Raw genomic sequence first — 17827 nt, 5'->3', positions numbered from 1 at the left:
AGTGAATTTTGAAGGAATATATCGTATGAAATTTAATAAGGACATCCCAGGTTGTAGTTTATTTTATTTTGTTTATCAAATTTCTAAGCTGGCCATGTATATAATGGAATTAGAACTTTCAAAACCAGTTCTATTATTTTATTAGTCATTTCCCAGTATTGTTGGGTTTTACAGCAGGGGTCCCCAACCCCTGGTCCGTGGACCGGCACTGGGGCATGACATGGCAAAAACTGGGCCATACAAACAAGCAAAGCCTTATTCATGGGATGCAGGTACCCATGAAACCACGTCCCTCCCAGTCTGTGGGAAAAACCTCTCTTCACAGAACTGGTGCCCAAAATGTTGGGGGCCCACTGTTTTACTGCATTAACCTCAACTATTAAAAAAAGACCCAGTCTGTTACATTTCTAGAAGTTTTTAGAAAAATGAATTATTCATTTAATCATGGAGTAATGTACCAATGGCAGAAAATCTTGTATCAATTCTCTCTATATGTAATGTTCAAAATACATTTAATACTTTGCTTCCACTGAAATTCCCATTGTTTTCTCTCTATAACTAAGTTCCAGTTCTACAGATCTTATTTTTATTTTTATACTGTAAACCTATTTCATACACTGGGCTGTGAAGCACTCCTTGTGGTTTAATAGATTCTTTCATTTATTTTGGCATGGAGTCTCACAGGTCATTAAACCAAAAGCACAAACTCCATCATGGATGATGGATGAACCATTAAAGGAAAATAGAAGGATGAGATGGAAAATAGAAAGCCAGTCTCGTCTAGTGGCTAAGGTACCAGGCTAGAAAGTGAGAAACTCCGAGTTCAAGTCCCGCCTTAACCATGAAAGCCAGCTGGGTGACTTTGGGCCAGTCACTCTCTCTTAGCCTAACCTACCTCACAGGGTTGTTGTTGTAGGGAGAATAGGAGGAGGAAGGTGTGTTGGATATGTTTGCCGCCAAGAGTTATTTGTAAAACTAATAAAGGTAGGATACAAATAAATAAATATTAACAATTTGTATGGGAAGAATAATTGTAAGAAATAATTAGGAGAGGATTGTTTCTGTGTACTTTCTATTCAAGTTTAAGATGACAGTATTGCATGTAAAGACACTAGCAGACAAGTCTTCAGAATCTACTCCAAAATTGCAATTTAATTTCAGAAACAATCCTTCAGCAAAGAAGGTGTGGGGAAAATGGTTAGATCCTTCTTGACTGATGTCAAAAGTCCATAAGTTGCTTAATAAGTTATATATTAGGGTAACTGTTACATGCACTCCTTTGAAAGGAGAGGCAATCAGTTAACGATCACCTAATACAGAATTCTGGCAGTTGTTTGAGGTGAAAATACAACTTTCTGCTTTTGGTTGGAAGTAAACATACTGCTAACTCTTTTTCATTAACACAGAGGTTTGTTGTAGAGCAGGGGTGTCAAACTCAAGGCCCACGGGCCGGATTTGGCCTGCAGGGTCTGGCCCACGGGGCTGCCCTGGAAATGAGCATGCAAGAAGGGACAGGAAAGGAGAAAGGGAAAGAGGAAAGAAAAAGAAGGGAAAATGGGAAGAGACAAGGAAGGAAAAAGAAGGAAAGAGGGAAAGGAAGAAGAAAGGAGAAGGAAAAAGAAAGGGAAGGAGGGAGGGAGGGAGGGGGGGGAGGGGGGAGGAAGGAAGGAAGGAAGGAAGGAAGGAAGGAAGGAAGGAAGGAAGGAAGGAGATTATAATGAGAGTGAGGGATGGTCTGAGGCAGTGGCGGGATTCAAATATTTTAACAACCGGTTCTATGCCCTAATGATTTCTTCCAACAACCAGTTCACCAAACTGCTCAGAAAGTTAACAACCAGTTCTCCCAAAGTGGTGCAAACTGGCTGAATCCCACCACTGGTCTGAGGGAAGTCCTGTCTTAGCACTTGACCACCACACCCCTGACACAAGTGACATCAAGATGGCCATTCCCACCATGTCCACACCTGTTCTGGCCCCCCAAGGTCAAACACAACCCTAATGCTGCCCCAATGAGATCAAGTTTGACACCCCTGTGATGTAGATAGTTGCCTAGAAAGTCATAAACATCCTTGGAAACAGCTGTTTTCTGCTGAGTCCACATGATGCTACCTTTATTCACAGTGCTTGAATGAGAGGCTTAAGATATCTGTAGTTTGTCTGTAGGTATTAAGGTGGTGTTTTCTTCTTTATTCCAACACTATCCAAGGGCAAACTCAAAGTGAGGCAAATCTATTAAAGTCTGCTGCCCATTACCTCTGACAGAATTTAGTAAGTTGACTTATGGCAATGGAGAACAAAGGCAATAGAAGTAGGATAAAGGATTGGCACTGAGGACAGCAAAATACCTTGAGGTAAGATAGGAGGCCTATAAATTTTATAAAGAAATTAGATAAATAAATATTTCAGGTTGGTAAAATTTGCTACAGTGATACAACTCAAGGAAGAGTGAAGAACACTTAACTTAGCAATAGAGAAAAGCCTGTCAAGGATCAAAAGCAGGATATATTTTATTCCAGTTTGTTGCTGTTTCCTGTGACTCCATTAGTCCCAACGGTGCTTTTTTAAGAGGCAACTGGACTTTCTGGTTTTTCTCTGAAGACGTTTCACTTCTCATCCAAGAAGCTTCTTCAGCTCTGACTGGACGGTGGAGAATACAAGTAACAAGCAAACTGTCTGCAAGAAATATAAATCTTTCCATTCTCCACTATCCTGTCAGAGCTGAAGAAGCTTCTTGGATGAGAAGCAAAACGTCCTCAAAAGAAAAAACAAAAAAGTCCAATTGCCTCCTGAAAAAGCACTTTTGGGACAACCATGACCTGGATGACTGAGAATCTCCATAGACATTAGACTTAGTAGATGACTTTATATGAATAAACTACAGAGAAGTAACGTGTTAAAATTACAGCAATGATTCTGAGAAGATATGGTTAGTCACACCGTACGGAGAGTCTTCAATTTACAACCATTCATTTAGTGACTATTCACAGTTACAACAGTGTTGAAAAAAAAAAGACTTACGACCAGTTTTCGTATTTACAGCCTTGTATCATCCCCATGGTTACATGATTAAATGCTTCGCAACTTGGATGTATTTATGACAGTTGCATGCGTTCACATTTTGCCACCTTCTGACAAGCAACGTCAATGGGGAAATCAGATTCATTAACAACCGTGTTACTAACTTAACAACTGCAGTGATTCATTTAATACCTGTGGCAAAAAAGGTCATAAAATGGGACAAAAATGTTTTGCTTAAGAACAGAATTGTGGTTGTAAGTCAAAAGCTACCTGTGTTACTGTACAGTACATTCTACAAATAGTTGCTTTTTCATTTGTCACTGTTGAAAGTATCATGGCATTTAAGAGTTATTATATTCTACATTGGACTTGAAGAGGTCTCAGTATAGTCTTCACATTAGATACACACACACACACACAAACATATTCCTGTGCATGTACTTGCACACAATAACTTAGGTGTTAACTTGAGGTGGAAAGAGGCACTGGCAGCATTTTAGCACCTTAAAAATAGCAACAAAAATGTCAGTTACCCAAGTCGTTATGACGACTTGATTTGTGCATTGATTTGCGATGTGTGATTTGTGCAGTACACAGACAAAGGTGACAAATATTTCTGATTAACGAGAAGAATCCCTTTAGTGTGACTTAACAAGCAGTTACACTATATTTGGAGAAACAATATCAATAGATAGTCTTAGAAGGAACAGGGCAGAGGATTTAAAAGCTGTATATATATATATTTTTGCAGAATACGAGCTATTTTTTTTTTCTTGGAAAGAAGCAAGGTTGTTTTGCTGATAAATATCTTCACGCTGTAGTACAGTCTTGTGAACTGTTGCTCAGATGAAACTTTTAACCTACTATCTGGAATTCAGTATTAAATAACTATAATGGATTACAGCCTTAATTTTTGCAATGTGTGTTGCTGAGGACTCAATAGCCATACCAGCAATGGATCCAAAGTAGTAGATTTAATGAAGGGTTGAACTTGGAAACTGAGAGCCCTGATATTTTATTTCCAGATTATTAAATTTACTGGATTACCATTAGCAAATCATTGTATCCTGTCCTGTCCTGTCCCATTTTAACTCATGCAACAGACACCGGTTCCTCTTTTTGATATTCATCACCATATTTCCTATCCTTATTGGGAATCACCCAATAATTAGGAGATTATTCTGATAAGGATGTAATAACTCATGGATTGCTTGCTGTGGTCAATATGACGAAAACACTACAGAAAATATTCATTATGTAGAAATGGAAAATTTTCCCTGTCTTCAACAAGAGACAGAAGTCAAATAAAACCTCAGAAAAAGGATCATATCTGTACGCAGGGGTTGGATTCAAAAATCCCAGCACCTGGTTTGCTGCCTGGATGCTGGGTGGGCATGGCCATGGTGGGCGTGGCCTACCGGAACTTCCAGGAGGCCATTTTTCGCCTTCCCCATGGTCCGGAGGCTTCCCATGGGCCTCTGAGAGGGCGAAAATGGCCTCCCTCAGGCTCCAGAGGGCCTCAGGAAACAGAGACGTTTCCTGATTTCTGGAACTTCTAGTTCTGCCCATTTTTCACCCTCCCAAAGTCTCCGCATTGACCCTGCACTTACCTGCATCCAAAACGGGCTACGTGGAGGTTCCTGGGAAGGGAGGGGAGGGCCAGCTGGTCGGTTCCACTACTGGTTCGGCAAACCAGATGTAAATTTAACATCCGGTTCGCCCAAACCATTAGAATCCCACCCCTGCCTGTGTGTGTGTGTACACACACACACACACACACATATACACACACACACAAGAATGTCAGGGAAGGGAGATTGTATATATTCTGAGAAATTTGGGGGAGAGGGTGTTCCTTGCGTTATGTCATAGTGAATCTGCTTATTTCCTTCTTGCGAACCAACCAGCCAAAGAACATATGGGGAGGTGGGAACTAAATCAGTAAGAAGGTGCTCTCTTCAGTAGACTGTCAAGGTACAGTCAAGAAACCAGGGCTGAGGTTCCAAGCAGGCTCTGCCCTGTGAATGTGGGAACATCACAGTTGGTTAACCATCTCATGGACCTCAATTGACCATCCATGATCCGTACCCCACATTTAAATCAGTTCATAATGGGACGTTTCTCGTTTGACATGATAATTGAGTGCATCAGAAGCCAAGATCTAATTGTCAATTTGTCATGATGCCAAAAGAGCTCTCGCTACAACCTACCAGGCCTATATATCCAATACAACAGTGACAGCTGCACAGGACCTTCTCCAACAGGAAAATAATAATGCTATAAACAACTGCTGGCATGCAAGGAAAAGGAAGCCATGAGAAACAACTGGACACATCTCACCCAGGCAGTCATATCCAAACAATCAGCCCTATTCAATCAACCCTATTCTGGCACATCACATCAAGCTCCCAAAGCAATGGTCCATTGATGGTGGACTGCCACATCCTCCCTGGAGGCCTGGGAAGCACTCTTTAAGGAGCTATATATGGACACCACCGTGGAATGTGAATGTCCTAGCCAAACTACAGAAGATCTAATTTTAGTTTTTATTTAGGATGAAGAAGCAGAGTTTAATTTCGGCAGACTGTGATACATTTAGACCTAAAGAATGTATAATCATTTTCAAGTTGAGCATGATTCCTGATGACTTACACAGATACATCCATGCAGTTTTCCTGGTGTAACATAGAAATGAATTATTGCTTTATTCCAGGGGTCTCCAACCTTGACAATTTTAAGCCTGACAGACTTCAACTCCCAGAATTCCCCAGCCAGCTTTGCCAAGGTTGGAGAACCCTGCTTTATTCGGGTTTTCCCCCCTTTTCCTGGTTTCCTGCTCTACTGTGATGGTATCTAACTTCCCAGATGATTTCCCCATCCAAACCTTAACCAGAGCTGGCCCTGTTTGGCTTTCTAGGTCACCCAGAATCTCTACTGTTCCCATGAATGTACGGAGCAGAATTCAGAAAACCTTGTAGCAAACAGCAACTAGCCTGGGGCGATACATGAAACCAACATAGTTCGTGGTTTCTATTTGCATTCACTATATTACATTCATTTTCATGACCTTTAAAAGCAGCTTTTAAAACAATATAAGGGGGGAAACATGGGATATTGCTCCCTGCAGCTTATATGAAGTGAGATGGACGAAAAGATAGAAAGGAGGAGAAAAGGAGAAGAGGGAAATGGGAATATAAATGTAGAAGGACAGAAGAAGTAGCTCAAAATATTATGCCGATTAAAGTGAATTAGATTTCCTTCCTTCCTTCCTTCCTTCCTTCCTTCCTTCCTTCCTTCCTTCCTTCCTTCCTTCCTTCCTTCCTTCCTTCCTTCCTTCCTTCCTTCCTTCCTTCCTGTCTTCCTTCCTTCCTTCCTTCCTTCTCCCTGTTCCTTGGGTATCAGCTTGAAAGAGTGATTGAAGTTATTGGAGTCAACCCCTGCTCAGTGCAAGAATTCAGTTTAAAATATCCACAACAGGTGCTCATCCTCTCCCAGAGCAATTCCAACAAAGTGGAGTTCTCACCTAGCTTGGCAATTGATTCCAGTGTCAAATTGTTCTAATGGTTAGGAAGTTTTTGCTAACATTCAGTCAGACTCATATATAGAATCCAATCAGGCATATACTTATATGGGATAGGAGATAGTGCTAAGTGACAAATCCTTGAATCAAAGCAGCTAAGAAAGGAAAGTATATTCCAACCAGTTGGTATTCCATAATTCCAGTCCACTTTAAGATTGCTCTTTGTTATACAGGAAGCATAAAAATCAGAAACACACCACAGATGGAATGTAACAGGAAGTTTGAAGGCCATCTCCTGGGACCTAGACCAAGGTGGTGTCAAACTCAATTTCATTGATCAGGGTTGTGTTTGACCTCCGGGGACTGGAGTGGGCATGGCTGTGGTGGACACGACCAGCTTGATGTCACTCATGTCAGGGGTGCCTGTGGTGGACCAAGTGCTCTGCCAATGAAAACGGGCTCCCAAGCTCTGTTTTTGGCTGCAATGGCCTCCTGCACACCTCTGCCAGCGAAAACAGATCTTGGGAGAATTGCATGTGGCCAAAAATGGAACTCATAAGCCTGTTTTCACTGGCAGAGGCACTATGGGCCGGTCCTTCGCTATTTCTAGGGTGGCCCTGCAGGCCAAATTTAAGCACCCCATGGGCCGGATCTGACACACACACACACACACCCCCGGGCCTTGAGTTTGACACCCCTGACCTAGACAAATGGCTACAGGAGGTCTTTACACCATTGCAAGCAAACAAATGAAGAAGTTCTTAGGATTGTGTTGGACCAATCCACTGTAGCTGTTCAACAAATAATGGTTAAAATAAGTCTGGTTTATACTAAGTCTGGCTTTAATTTCAACAGGGTATATGAAGATTAATCACTGTTTGCAATCTCAAATTAGTCATAGCAGCAGGTTTGAATGTGTTCACAGTTGGGAAGCTTGAAGTTATGGACATCATGCTGAGTATGAAATACTGTAACTGTTAGGGGTAGTTTATAGCCTAATCCTTATTATAAGAAGATAGCAATTTAAATGGTTTCAAAATCTACTTTTATCAAGGGATACATCAGTGATGGAAATTAAGGCAAAGCCTTGGGCCATTAGCATGCTTGATTCTGTTTTCATTAATCATGCAGTGAGATGATGGTTCACAACTTTGAGAAGTTCCTTTGTGTATGGTGAGGTTTCTCTGTGTATGATGGGTGTAGGCCTTTAAGAGGTCCTTCCATAATAGGAAATAACACATTTAGGAGAGGTATACACGGACATACAGAAGTGGACAGAATCCTTACTTCTTCAGGAGCAAAATAAAAATGGAAAACCTTTTTTAAAAAAATTATAGTGGGAAATCCTGTTCTAAATTGTTCAAGAAGCCTTTTTCAGATTTTCTAGTTTAAAAAATAGGCTAACAAATGAATCTGTTGTTATTTTCAGTGCATATATAAGGTGAAGCTGACATGCATTTTAAGATTATAATATTCTGGCTGCCACCATGAATAACACTAAGCCAGAATTATTTTTTGTGTTTTTCTTAAGCAAATCACAACATGTTTGTGTGGGATGCTAAGCCCTAATGAGCAAGTTCACACATCACATTAAATCCAAACAAATTAAGATTTAATGGAGTGTGGGAATTAGCCATTGTGTTAGCTTACACTACGTGTTTCCAAATGCTTTGTATTATTAACTCTGTCCTTTAATATTTGACTAATCTGAATTCCAGTTACGTAGACACATACAATTCTCTGCTTCAAAGTCTTTCATTTTCTGTAATGGGGGGAAAAAAAGACCTGTATTTAAAAATATACTCACCACATTTAACAAAAATATAAATATACGAACAAGCAAAACATTAGCTTTCTAAAGCGTGTGAGAATAAACATTTTTGTGACACGATGCTCTATCCGCCTTTGTTGATATTAATTGCATTATGGACATCTGTTTGCAAAGTGAAACGCCTCTTGGGTTCTGAATTTGCACTTGCTGAGATTGCAAATTTTCAGGTTTCCAGATGGGAATGGAGAGATTATTTATAATAGCTATGCAGAGTTCTGGGCTACAGCATCTTCCTGTTTGTACATGCTGAAATATTCTCAGATATTAGGGATGGATTCTCTGTTCTTCTTTATCTTAAAATAAATGCTATCTACAGGCCTAGTTAAAATGCTTCCCAGTCGTTCTTGAGCAGACAGAAAACTATTCCGAAATAGGGTTGATTTTTTTTTTAATGCTCACTAGTGATTCCTGTCTTGGGAGTGTACCCCCCCCCCATTCTGTTGTGCTGCTGGGTGATGGCAGTACGAATTTGAAGATGCAAGACAAGTCAAGCAAAACCATTGGTAAAAGCCTCCTGCTTTCTGTTAACAGCATGAAAAGCCATTTAGCGTTCACAAGGTTGCTGTAACTGGGGCATAAATTGGGGGGGGGAGGGTAGAGAGAAATGGCTAGACTTGCAGGTAGCTTATTTGCAGAACCTGATAATTCCCCAAACCTGACAGCTGATCCATAGGGAGAAGAATTTTCTTAGTAAAGTGGAGATATTCTCTCATTTTACCTGGCAGCTCCGGTGATCAGCTGCTGGATGTTTTTTGTTTTTTTTCCCCCCCAGGTTAATCCCACTGTCAAACAACTCTTCTGGACAGCTGATTCACAGATAGAAAGGAGACATTTTTAATTGACAGGCCAAAACATGCCCTTGAGCCAGAAAGATGTGGTCCTTCAAGGATCCAGGATCCATGTTATGAATTGCATCCAGAAGTTCATTGGGAAGTAGTCAGTGGAACTCACCTTATAAAGTTGTAACAGGGGTGAACAGGAAGGAAGCACTCATGGCTACCCATACCACTACGATTTAAACCATTTGCAATTTTCAGATGTTCTTCGAGGTTGGCCCATGTAGAGTAGCATTACAATAGTTCAGGATGCACTATTGGAAAAAGGAAGAAGCACCAGAAAATGAAGAGAAAAATTAAAAAAGATATTATATTGTCCAGAAATGGATAGACTTACATTTAAAAAAATCAAACAGAAAGAAGACGCAGAATATTATCAAACATGGGACTTATTTTAGCAGTGGTCGGAAAAAAAGGAGTGGAGAGTAAAAATGGAATCTGTATTGTTAAGCAAAATAACAACACAATGTTTATCAAGCACTAAGAAATGTAATTAATAGAAAATTAATACAATTTATTTTAAAGAAAGGATGTACATACCATGGGATCAAGGCATGAATGACCATGTGTTGTGATCTTTGGGCCCAGGAAAGGGCACAATTCATGGACAATGTAAAAGTGCCCATAGCCCTCCTGGTCACAGCTGCTACCTGCTCTTTAGGAGCCAAGAAGCCATGACTCCCACGAGTACACCTAATTTGCACACCGGTTGTTTCTGTGGGAATGCAGTGTCAGTCACAACCAAAGATGGAAAATCCCTGGATCTAGGAAGCTTTAAAAACCAAAGTCTTGCAGAAGCTGTTCTTCCTCACCAAAGACATATAGCCTCCAAATATCAGGACAGAGTAGCAGTGTATCTTCAGCGGCATCCCATGCCAATGAATGATCTCATTCAGTGGCTTCATGTAGATTTTAAATGGGAACAGGAAAAGCGTCAAGCCATCCTATCATAACTGGCTGAGACTTACCCTAGAAGAAGTAGATTGTACCTCCAGACCTAGCTCCTAAAGTTGGTCCAGAAGATGGCCCAACACAAGCATGGCCGGAAAAAGTTGAGGAGACATTTTATCCATATTTAAATGCATGTGGAGAACGGCTATAGTGTTATTGCAAGCCTCTTCCAGTCCATACCCAATCAGTACTAGCATTGGACTGACTGATAGTTGGTTTAATTTCAATAGTGTTTATAGACTAGTCTTCCTCGTATCTGAGCAATACAGTCCATTAGCAATACATTAGCAAAGGGATTAAAAGTAACTCAGAGATTGGTTTTGTCACTCCTAAAATGTCTGTTTTCTTTGGGGTTGCCTCAAACTGTCCACTGGGAGGCATTACCAATCCAGAGTTTACTATCAAGCAGGAATAGGCTGTAGCTAAATAGCAGAGCACAATTTCCATGCAGAAGTCAATTCTTGTCATCTCTAGAAAATTCTTGTTGGGGAGATCTTCACAGGAAGGAAATATTAAGTTAATGGGATTCAAACTTTAATGCAATATCCTGTGTTTCAGCTGTAGTAGAACCTCTGGTCACGATCATAATTCGTTCCATAATTTTGGCGATTTCTTAATCTTCTAATGTTTCATCTTCAGGAATTTCTGGATCAGTGGCCACCCAAGTATGTGTTCATGACCAGATTCAAAAAATTTGTGAATTCTTTGATTGGAACCTGATTTGGTTGTGGTCAGAAACGTTCATGACCAGAGGTTCTACTGTATACTGTACACACATTAATTTCTCTCTGTATATCATCTTCTCTTCCACCTCCTTTTCCTTCTTTAGATATTTCTTGGTGCTTTCCATATCAGTTAGATATTTCTATTGCAGCGAACAGGGAAGATGACATATAGAGGAAGTGACAGGATCCATGTAATTCTTAAATGAGATATTAATCTTTTCAGACAGAATAACTTGCTTTTCCCAGCATGAGAATCCTAATATTCATTGGGAACATCCTGGAGTGCGCATTGTACATATGTATAATAAGCATTACTGTTTTTCTGTTCTTTTTATCAAATGTTATCATTAAAGAATAGAATGCCTGATTTGAAATGAATCAAGCAAGATAAAATGATCAGGTGATTTCATCTACCTCCAAGATTCAGTTCTGCAGGGTTTTTTTTGACCATGGTTGCTTGAAATTGGCAGGGAGAATGAACTATTTCCCTTTACTATTAGCTTTAGGATCTGTCTCTTTATATATTTAATCGTGCTGCTCAAGGACAAAAGTATTACATAAAATATAGGTAACTGAAATTATCTGACAAAGCCAAGACTTTGAAGTGTATAATAATTAAAGTATAATTTAAGATGGCTTTAAAAAACTGACTTGATATTAATGTCAGTGTCTATACTGATTTAACAATAAATCTTTTCTATTTTGTTAACAGACCAGAGACGACTTTCTGGGCCAAGTGGATGTGCCACTTAATCATCTTCCGGTAAGAAATTTTTATGCTTTGGCCTCTCTATTTTGTAGAAGGTAAATCAAGAGTGATCTAAGTCAAAACTGGCAGAATTTGTAAGATCTTTACTGTTATTCATTAGAAATCCACAAAGTTCATCTTCTCGAGCAGGGTTTCTCAACCATGACATCTTTAAGATGTGTGGACTTCAACTCTCAAAATTCCCTAGCAAGAATGCATGCTACCTTGGAAATTTTGGGAGTGAAGTCCATGCATCTTAAAGGTGATGGTCATAAATGTGAGTTACTTTTTCAGCACTGTCGTAACTTTGAGTGGTGCAGTCATTAAGTGCCTATAGACAGCTACTTGCTCATTCTGCATTTTGTCTATATGGGTTATATGGGTTTGGATTGATGATTGATTCTTGATTGATTCTAAAAAGTAGTGAAGTGTCTGAGGATGTTCCATATCTACTGTTATTGTTTAGTCAAATGGGAATATCATGTTTCCATCCCAATTATGATTTATGATGAACCTTTAAAATGACAAAATCCATTGTCAACTTGTTGGAAAGAGACTGGCTGAATTGGGGGAGGAGTCAAGTGGGAATTTGTCTGGAATCTCTATATAGGCACAAAAGGGCAAGGTCCAACCCCTCCTTTTAACGCTGTTGAACCTTATTTAGTCTTGCTCAGATTCAAACCACCAATCTGAGAACACATTCCTGTGTTATAGGCACGAGCAATAAAATAGCTAATTGAACTCTTCACATGTGGATCTGAGGCACAAATGTTTTCATAGGTGTATATTAGCAGATTTTTATTTAAACTTGAATAGGTTATAGGCTAATTTTATAGACTTATTTAACAGTTATAGACAACTTTGCAATAAATGTAGGAAGCCTCTTCATCTTTTTTGTTTTTCATGTGCTTTGGGGTTTTATTGATCTTACCAGAAAGAAAAGGGAAGTGTGAACATTTTGTAATAAATATGAACATTAGTTAAGAAGCAAACCCAGAAATTTAAATAGAAACTAGTGTGTTTTCCAGTGTCAAACAGTTATGGTTGCATATGAATTCTTGCACATTGATTTTTTAGTTTGCCTGTTAAATGAAGTCTTTTTTTCTTTTTACCATTGACTTGCAGTGGTTCAGAACTTTAAAATATTATGTTGCATCTTGACAAATTAAGGATTTCACATGGAGCTGGCATTTTAAAGAAAACTATGTATTGAGCTGTGCAATGAGTAAGAAAAGTCCAGACTCTCCTGAGTTCCAGAAGGCCTTTAAAATCTAGTTCAGTCCCCAGAGTGTTAATGAAGTCCTTGCTTTGTTTTCTTGTATTGCTATTTTTGTGTTTTAGTTGAGATGGTTATGTTGTGTTGTGGTTTCAATAGTTTTAATTGTATAGCCTGCTGTTGTAAGCTGGCCAAACTGTTTGGAGTGATGTCTCAATACTATGTAGTGCAGAGCTTAATATATAGTATTGAAACATAAAAAATTGTAATAATACTATATCCCAGGTCCTTAGGAAGGACTCCCTAGGGCCGTGATGGCGAACCTGTGGCACGCAGAGTCATTTGTGTGGGCACGTGAGCCCCTGCCAAACTTACCTGCACATGCGTGCACCTCCCAGATGATTTTCGGCCCATTTGAGGCCTTTGTTGGCCTCCCAGATGCTTGAGGGAAGCCTCTGCAGCCTTGGGAGGCCGAAATGGGCCTGTTTATTGGCCTCCAAAGGCTGCAGAGGCTTTCCTCGAGCCTCTTGAGGCCGAAAAAGGCCCCAAACAGGCAAAAAATCAGCCAGGAGGCGTGCATATGCGCAGTGCAGGTAAGGGAGTGGCGGGGAGATCGTGTGCACATGTGCATGTGCAGGGGGTTGGGGCGCGCACATTGCCTTCTGGGTGCTGGCATGCGCGCAAGCACATGCACAGTTTTCAGCACAGGAGCCCCAAAAGATTAGCCACTACTGCCCTAGGAAATAACAATTCCATATCCAGTGGAATTGGAGTCTGGCTGACTGTACAACGAACCATAATCATACTAAAAAATTAAATAAATAATCTTTTAAGAAAGAGGTTTAGGATCTTTCACTTAAAACAACTGAAAAGAAAGGAGCCAGTCTTTTTCCCTTTTTTCCCCATGATCAGCTACTTACTGGTTTGTGTTAAGATGAAGAGGGATATTTTTTTGTGTGGCATTGATGAAATAGTCACATTATTCATACGCTGTTCTTTCGGCTCCCCTATCAGGCGTTTCTCATTTACCGAATAACCAGCACCGAATACAACTTTTTACATGGTTAGAGTTGGTAACTCAGTACAAAACCATTTCTTTACATTGTTCAGATTTTAAAGAAAAAAGTTGAATCCACGGAAGACAGCTGCATGCACATATCTCTATGTGCCTTGTATGGACAGATAGATGATAATAGTAATTTACTCTTATTCCAGCTTGTGGTATTCAATGCCAAATTGTTAAATTTGCATCCAATTCAAATGTGCATTCATTCATTTATATAATACTAATCAGTGATGATGTTAAATAATGCATTTCTAAAAATGGAATTTGTTCCACTGAAAATAAACTATGGAGAATTATTTTGGACATTTCCCACCTCATGCTGGTAATTACGGATTTTGGCTAGCAAGTTCCACTAAGAAGACAAATTGTTGCAGACAGTGAAAATCTTAATCTAAATATCATGGGTTTAATCCTTAGAAAAGGGCTTGTGTAAATTTTTCCTAGAATCATGATAGAAAGTTAGATTGGCCCCTTCTGGTCCATCCCTACCTAGTTCCTAAGAAGCCCCCCTTTCCATCTTCCTGATGTGGGGAAAAAACAGGAACCTATAAGGAGTGGGTGCTCAAGGAAGAGGCTTGATAGTGGATTTCAAGGACTATATAACTCAGCAATAACAGACTAGATGGAGACTTTCAATTATTTGCCAGGCAGCTGTTCTGTAGGAATTAATTTGCTGCTTTCAGCTTTGTCAGCTGTTTTTTCCCCCAGTATATTTGTGTTAGCCTTGGGTATTATAGTTCCTTAAGAGGCTGAAAGTTGGGGTGGTCCAGTAAAGAAGTAAATATCTAATTTCCAGAGGGGTGTAAAATAAATTATGGAGATATCCAATAGCAGATGTTACCTGGCAAAATTTTAACTGCACAAGCTTCTCAGCAACAAATTCAAGACGTATGTCTGGATAGGTATTGGAAAGAACCAGAAAGAAAATATAGATGATAGATAAATAGATAGATGGATGGAGAGATAGAGATAGTGTTGTGCACATGAATTTGCAAGAATTTCTTCAGGAAAGTAAGTATTCCCACAAAGGACATGCTGGTTGATACGTTTCGATTGTTCTCAGTTGGGTTTTTTTAGAGAAAACCAGAGAAAACACTTTTGCTGGTCCCTGCATATAACATACAAATCCAGTTCTGAAAGGCATTTTTTCCCCATAAATGAAACTGAATCATGTCATAATGGGAAAAATAATTCTCCTTTAGGGAAGGAGTCAGTGCCAAGTATTTTGATAAGGAAACTTTTGGGTATTAAGTTGACAACTAAAATATTGGGTCAGGAAACAGTCCAAGTTTTTGCTGAGACTTGCAGTTGGTAATGAGTGGAAAAGGAGAACAATTCTAGACTGTTTTAGGACTTTCGTTGGTGTCTTGAGTCGTATAAATTCATCTTTGTCTGGGAATTTAGTACGTCTTTGCTGCAGCTGTTGTAGTCGATTTCCTTAAGTACTGGAGGTTTTAAAGACATGCAGTTTCATTTTAGAGTTAAGTATCTGTATTAAACATTTCCCAGGATCTTTCCAGTTTCTTTAATTATCATGCACCTCTTTATTCCTATCATTAATCATTATTACTAACAGTACAGAGTGCGTTACAATTTTAATCTCATTTATTGTTCTTCCATTGGCCTGTGAGAGAGGACTTGTAATTGCACTGGTACACAAAACAAAGATGGAACCATTTTAGGGTATTTTACAAGAAAAAGAAAAAGAAAAAATGAAATACAATAAAGCTGGTGAGGAGGGATAGCACAACTTCGAAAAAGTAAAAACAGCACACTGCACTTTGTTTAATTATCCAAGGCTCTTATAGCTCTCTTCTCCAAAAACTTATCACCTTTTTTCCCCCTAGATTTCAACACCAGACTCCAGCTGTTGATAGAAACCCAGAAGAGCACCTGCAATAATACTCTCCCATGCTCTTCCCTCTATCTTATCAAAAAGGAGGAAAAAAAATAGATGTAAAAGAAAAAACCAGTCCAGTTTCAAAATATAAGATCATGTATAGAAAATCCAGCAATGAGGAAAAAAAAACACATTACTTTGACATTCCTGTTTAAAATCGCCGCTTAATCACTTCTGTCAAAATTTTACAGATTCTTTCTTTTCCTTAGGGTGTCCTTTCAGATCTTAGAATAAAGAAAAAGTTCTCACCAAACTGGCACACTCTCTCTTTCCGTTCTCTTTTGTTTCAGAGCTGTCCCAACATCAGCAGCTTTAATGGCTGCCTCTTTGCCGCTGGCAAGAAGAGCTTCTCCTGGATCTACCAGGGACTTTGCGGTATCCCTGGGATCGACAGGATGCGCTCTTTACATTCACTGTCTCTTCGGGACGGTTTAGATCCGATAGGACCGTCCAGGAGCAAAGATATTGGCAGCGATCTCAGACCTCCAAGATTGCATGCCGTATCGTCGCGACGCCACTTCCGCCTTCCACCACCTAAAGCTCTTAGGGAATTATAGTAATTGTAGATATAACCATTTCCAGAAGAAACCATAGCTGGATAGAAAATCAACATACTGTAAAGGTATCTTTTGACAACTGTCCAAATACTGATAATGTAGGTGTGGAATTGCAAATTATTTTGCAACCTTAAACCTGAAATATTTCTTAATTTAACACCTTTAGAAACAGTATTGTAACCTGTGGTAGCTAGCCTTGAGTAACTTCTAATGCATTTGTTTCATCCTGAAACGGCTTTCTTCAGTATTAAAACCAGAATTACTGTTCTCCATTTCATTCTCTTTTTCCACATGAAAGGAAGCATCTTTTTTCCCATAGACATAACACACACACACACACCACACACACACACACACACCAGGTCTTTTATGTGAATTGTTTGGGAAGACTCTTTGTCATAAATCCTCAGATCTCTGCTTTAAACTAGGGGCGAATTGCTTGAACATGTTGAGTTATTGAAGAAACATGCAAAGTCTTTCCATTCGGAAGATTACATCTCTGAGTTGTAACATTATCACAGCTCGTTCACAAATAATAACTGTCTGAAGATTATTAAAAGTAAGATTTATGAGAAAAATCTGTTATAGGAGAGTCGGGTGATAAGTGGGAAAGAATGTAAGACGTGGACTTATACTTGATATAAAAAAATGCTGGTTCATCTGTTCAGCAATATTAGAAACAGTTTTCCACATTTTCAGACAATGTCCTTTTCAAACTTATGTGAAGATATCAGGGATTGAACTTTAGAGGCTACTGAGGACCATTCTAGGCCCAGAACTGGAGCTTCCACCTCACGTTCTTCAGACAACGTTTTTCAAATTTCCTCTCCATGGTATTTTTTAGGTAGTGTGAATTTGTTTCTGAAGAGTGCATTTTCACTTGACAAGCTGTAACATGTAAACTTAGCCATTCTGTTTTTAATCCTTCATTATTACGATATTATTTAGAGTTAAGTTGTTGGACAATACAGGGTCAGATGTTTTTTTTTTTTGATCCCAGTAAATAGTTCATGAGAAAGTCTGAGTGAATGCCTGCACATGTAATTTTATAGCAATTGTTACTCAACATATATGTCTTTATCTTCCCAGCCCCCATGTTTTTTTACACCAAAATTGTGATAGTTTTTTTCTGAGCAATTAATGGCATTGAGGGTGACATCTAGTGGAAATGCTCAGTTATGAAACTGCTGTCCATGCCGAAAAAGCACTTCTGATTATTATTTAAAATTTTAATTTATTGTCACCAGGATATTTAGGTGTCTGCCCTTCAGCATTAATTATTTGCTATTCTTATTACACCAATAGACTGAAGACCCAACTATGGAAAGACCTTATACGTTTAAAGATTTCCTTCTTAGGCCAAGAAGGTGAGATCTTTTTTTATATACCCTATATATGTTTGTTCCCTCTGTTTAAAGTGCTTATCTAGCTCCAATGAGTACAGTATTCTAAATCACAA

At 39.2% G+C, this 17827-nt stretch overlaps 1 protein-coding gene across 18 annotated transcripts in view; it reads left to right on the top strand.

Annotated features, from left to right (window-relative positions):
- The window catches only part of NEDD4L (NEDD4 like E3 ubiquitin protein ligase), a 308711-nt gene that overhangs the window by 214955 nt on the left and 75929 nt on the right, over window positions 1–17827 (top strand). For all 18 annotated transcript variants that reach the window (XM_087958568.1, XM_087958569.1, XM_087958566.1 and 15 more), the window contains 2 exons: window positions 11594–11644; window positions 17674–17735. In XM_087958568.1, the coding sequence (XP_087814694.1) occupies window positions 11594–11644; window positions 17674–17735 (113 nt within the window). The remainder of the gene's footprint in view (window positions 1–11593; window positions 11645–17673; window positions 17736–17827) is intronic.

This window comes from Notechis scutatus, chromosome 2 (genome assembly GCF_049901735.1).
Source record: "Notechis scutatus isolate UNSWTSFEM ecotype Mainland chromosome 2, rNotScu1.2, whole genome shotgun sequence".
NCBI lineage: Eukaryota > Metazoa > Chordata > Lepidosauria > Squamata > Elapidae > Notechis > Notechis scutatus.
This window is presented reverse-complemented; position numbering and strand designations above follow the sequence as displayed.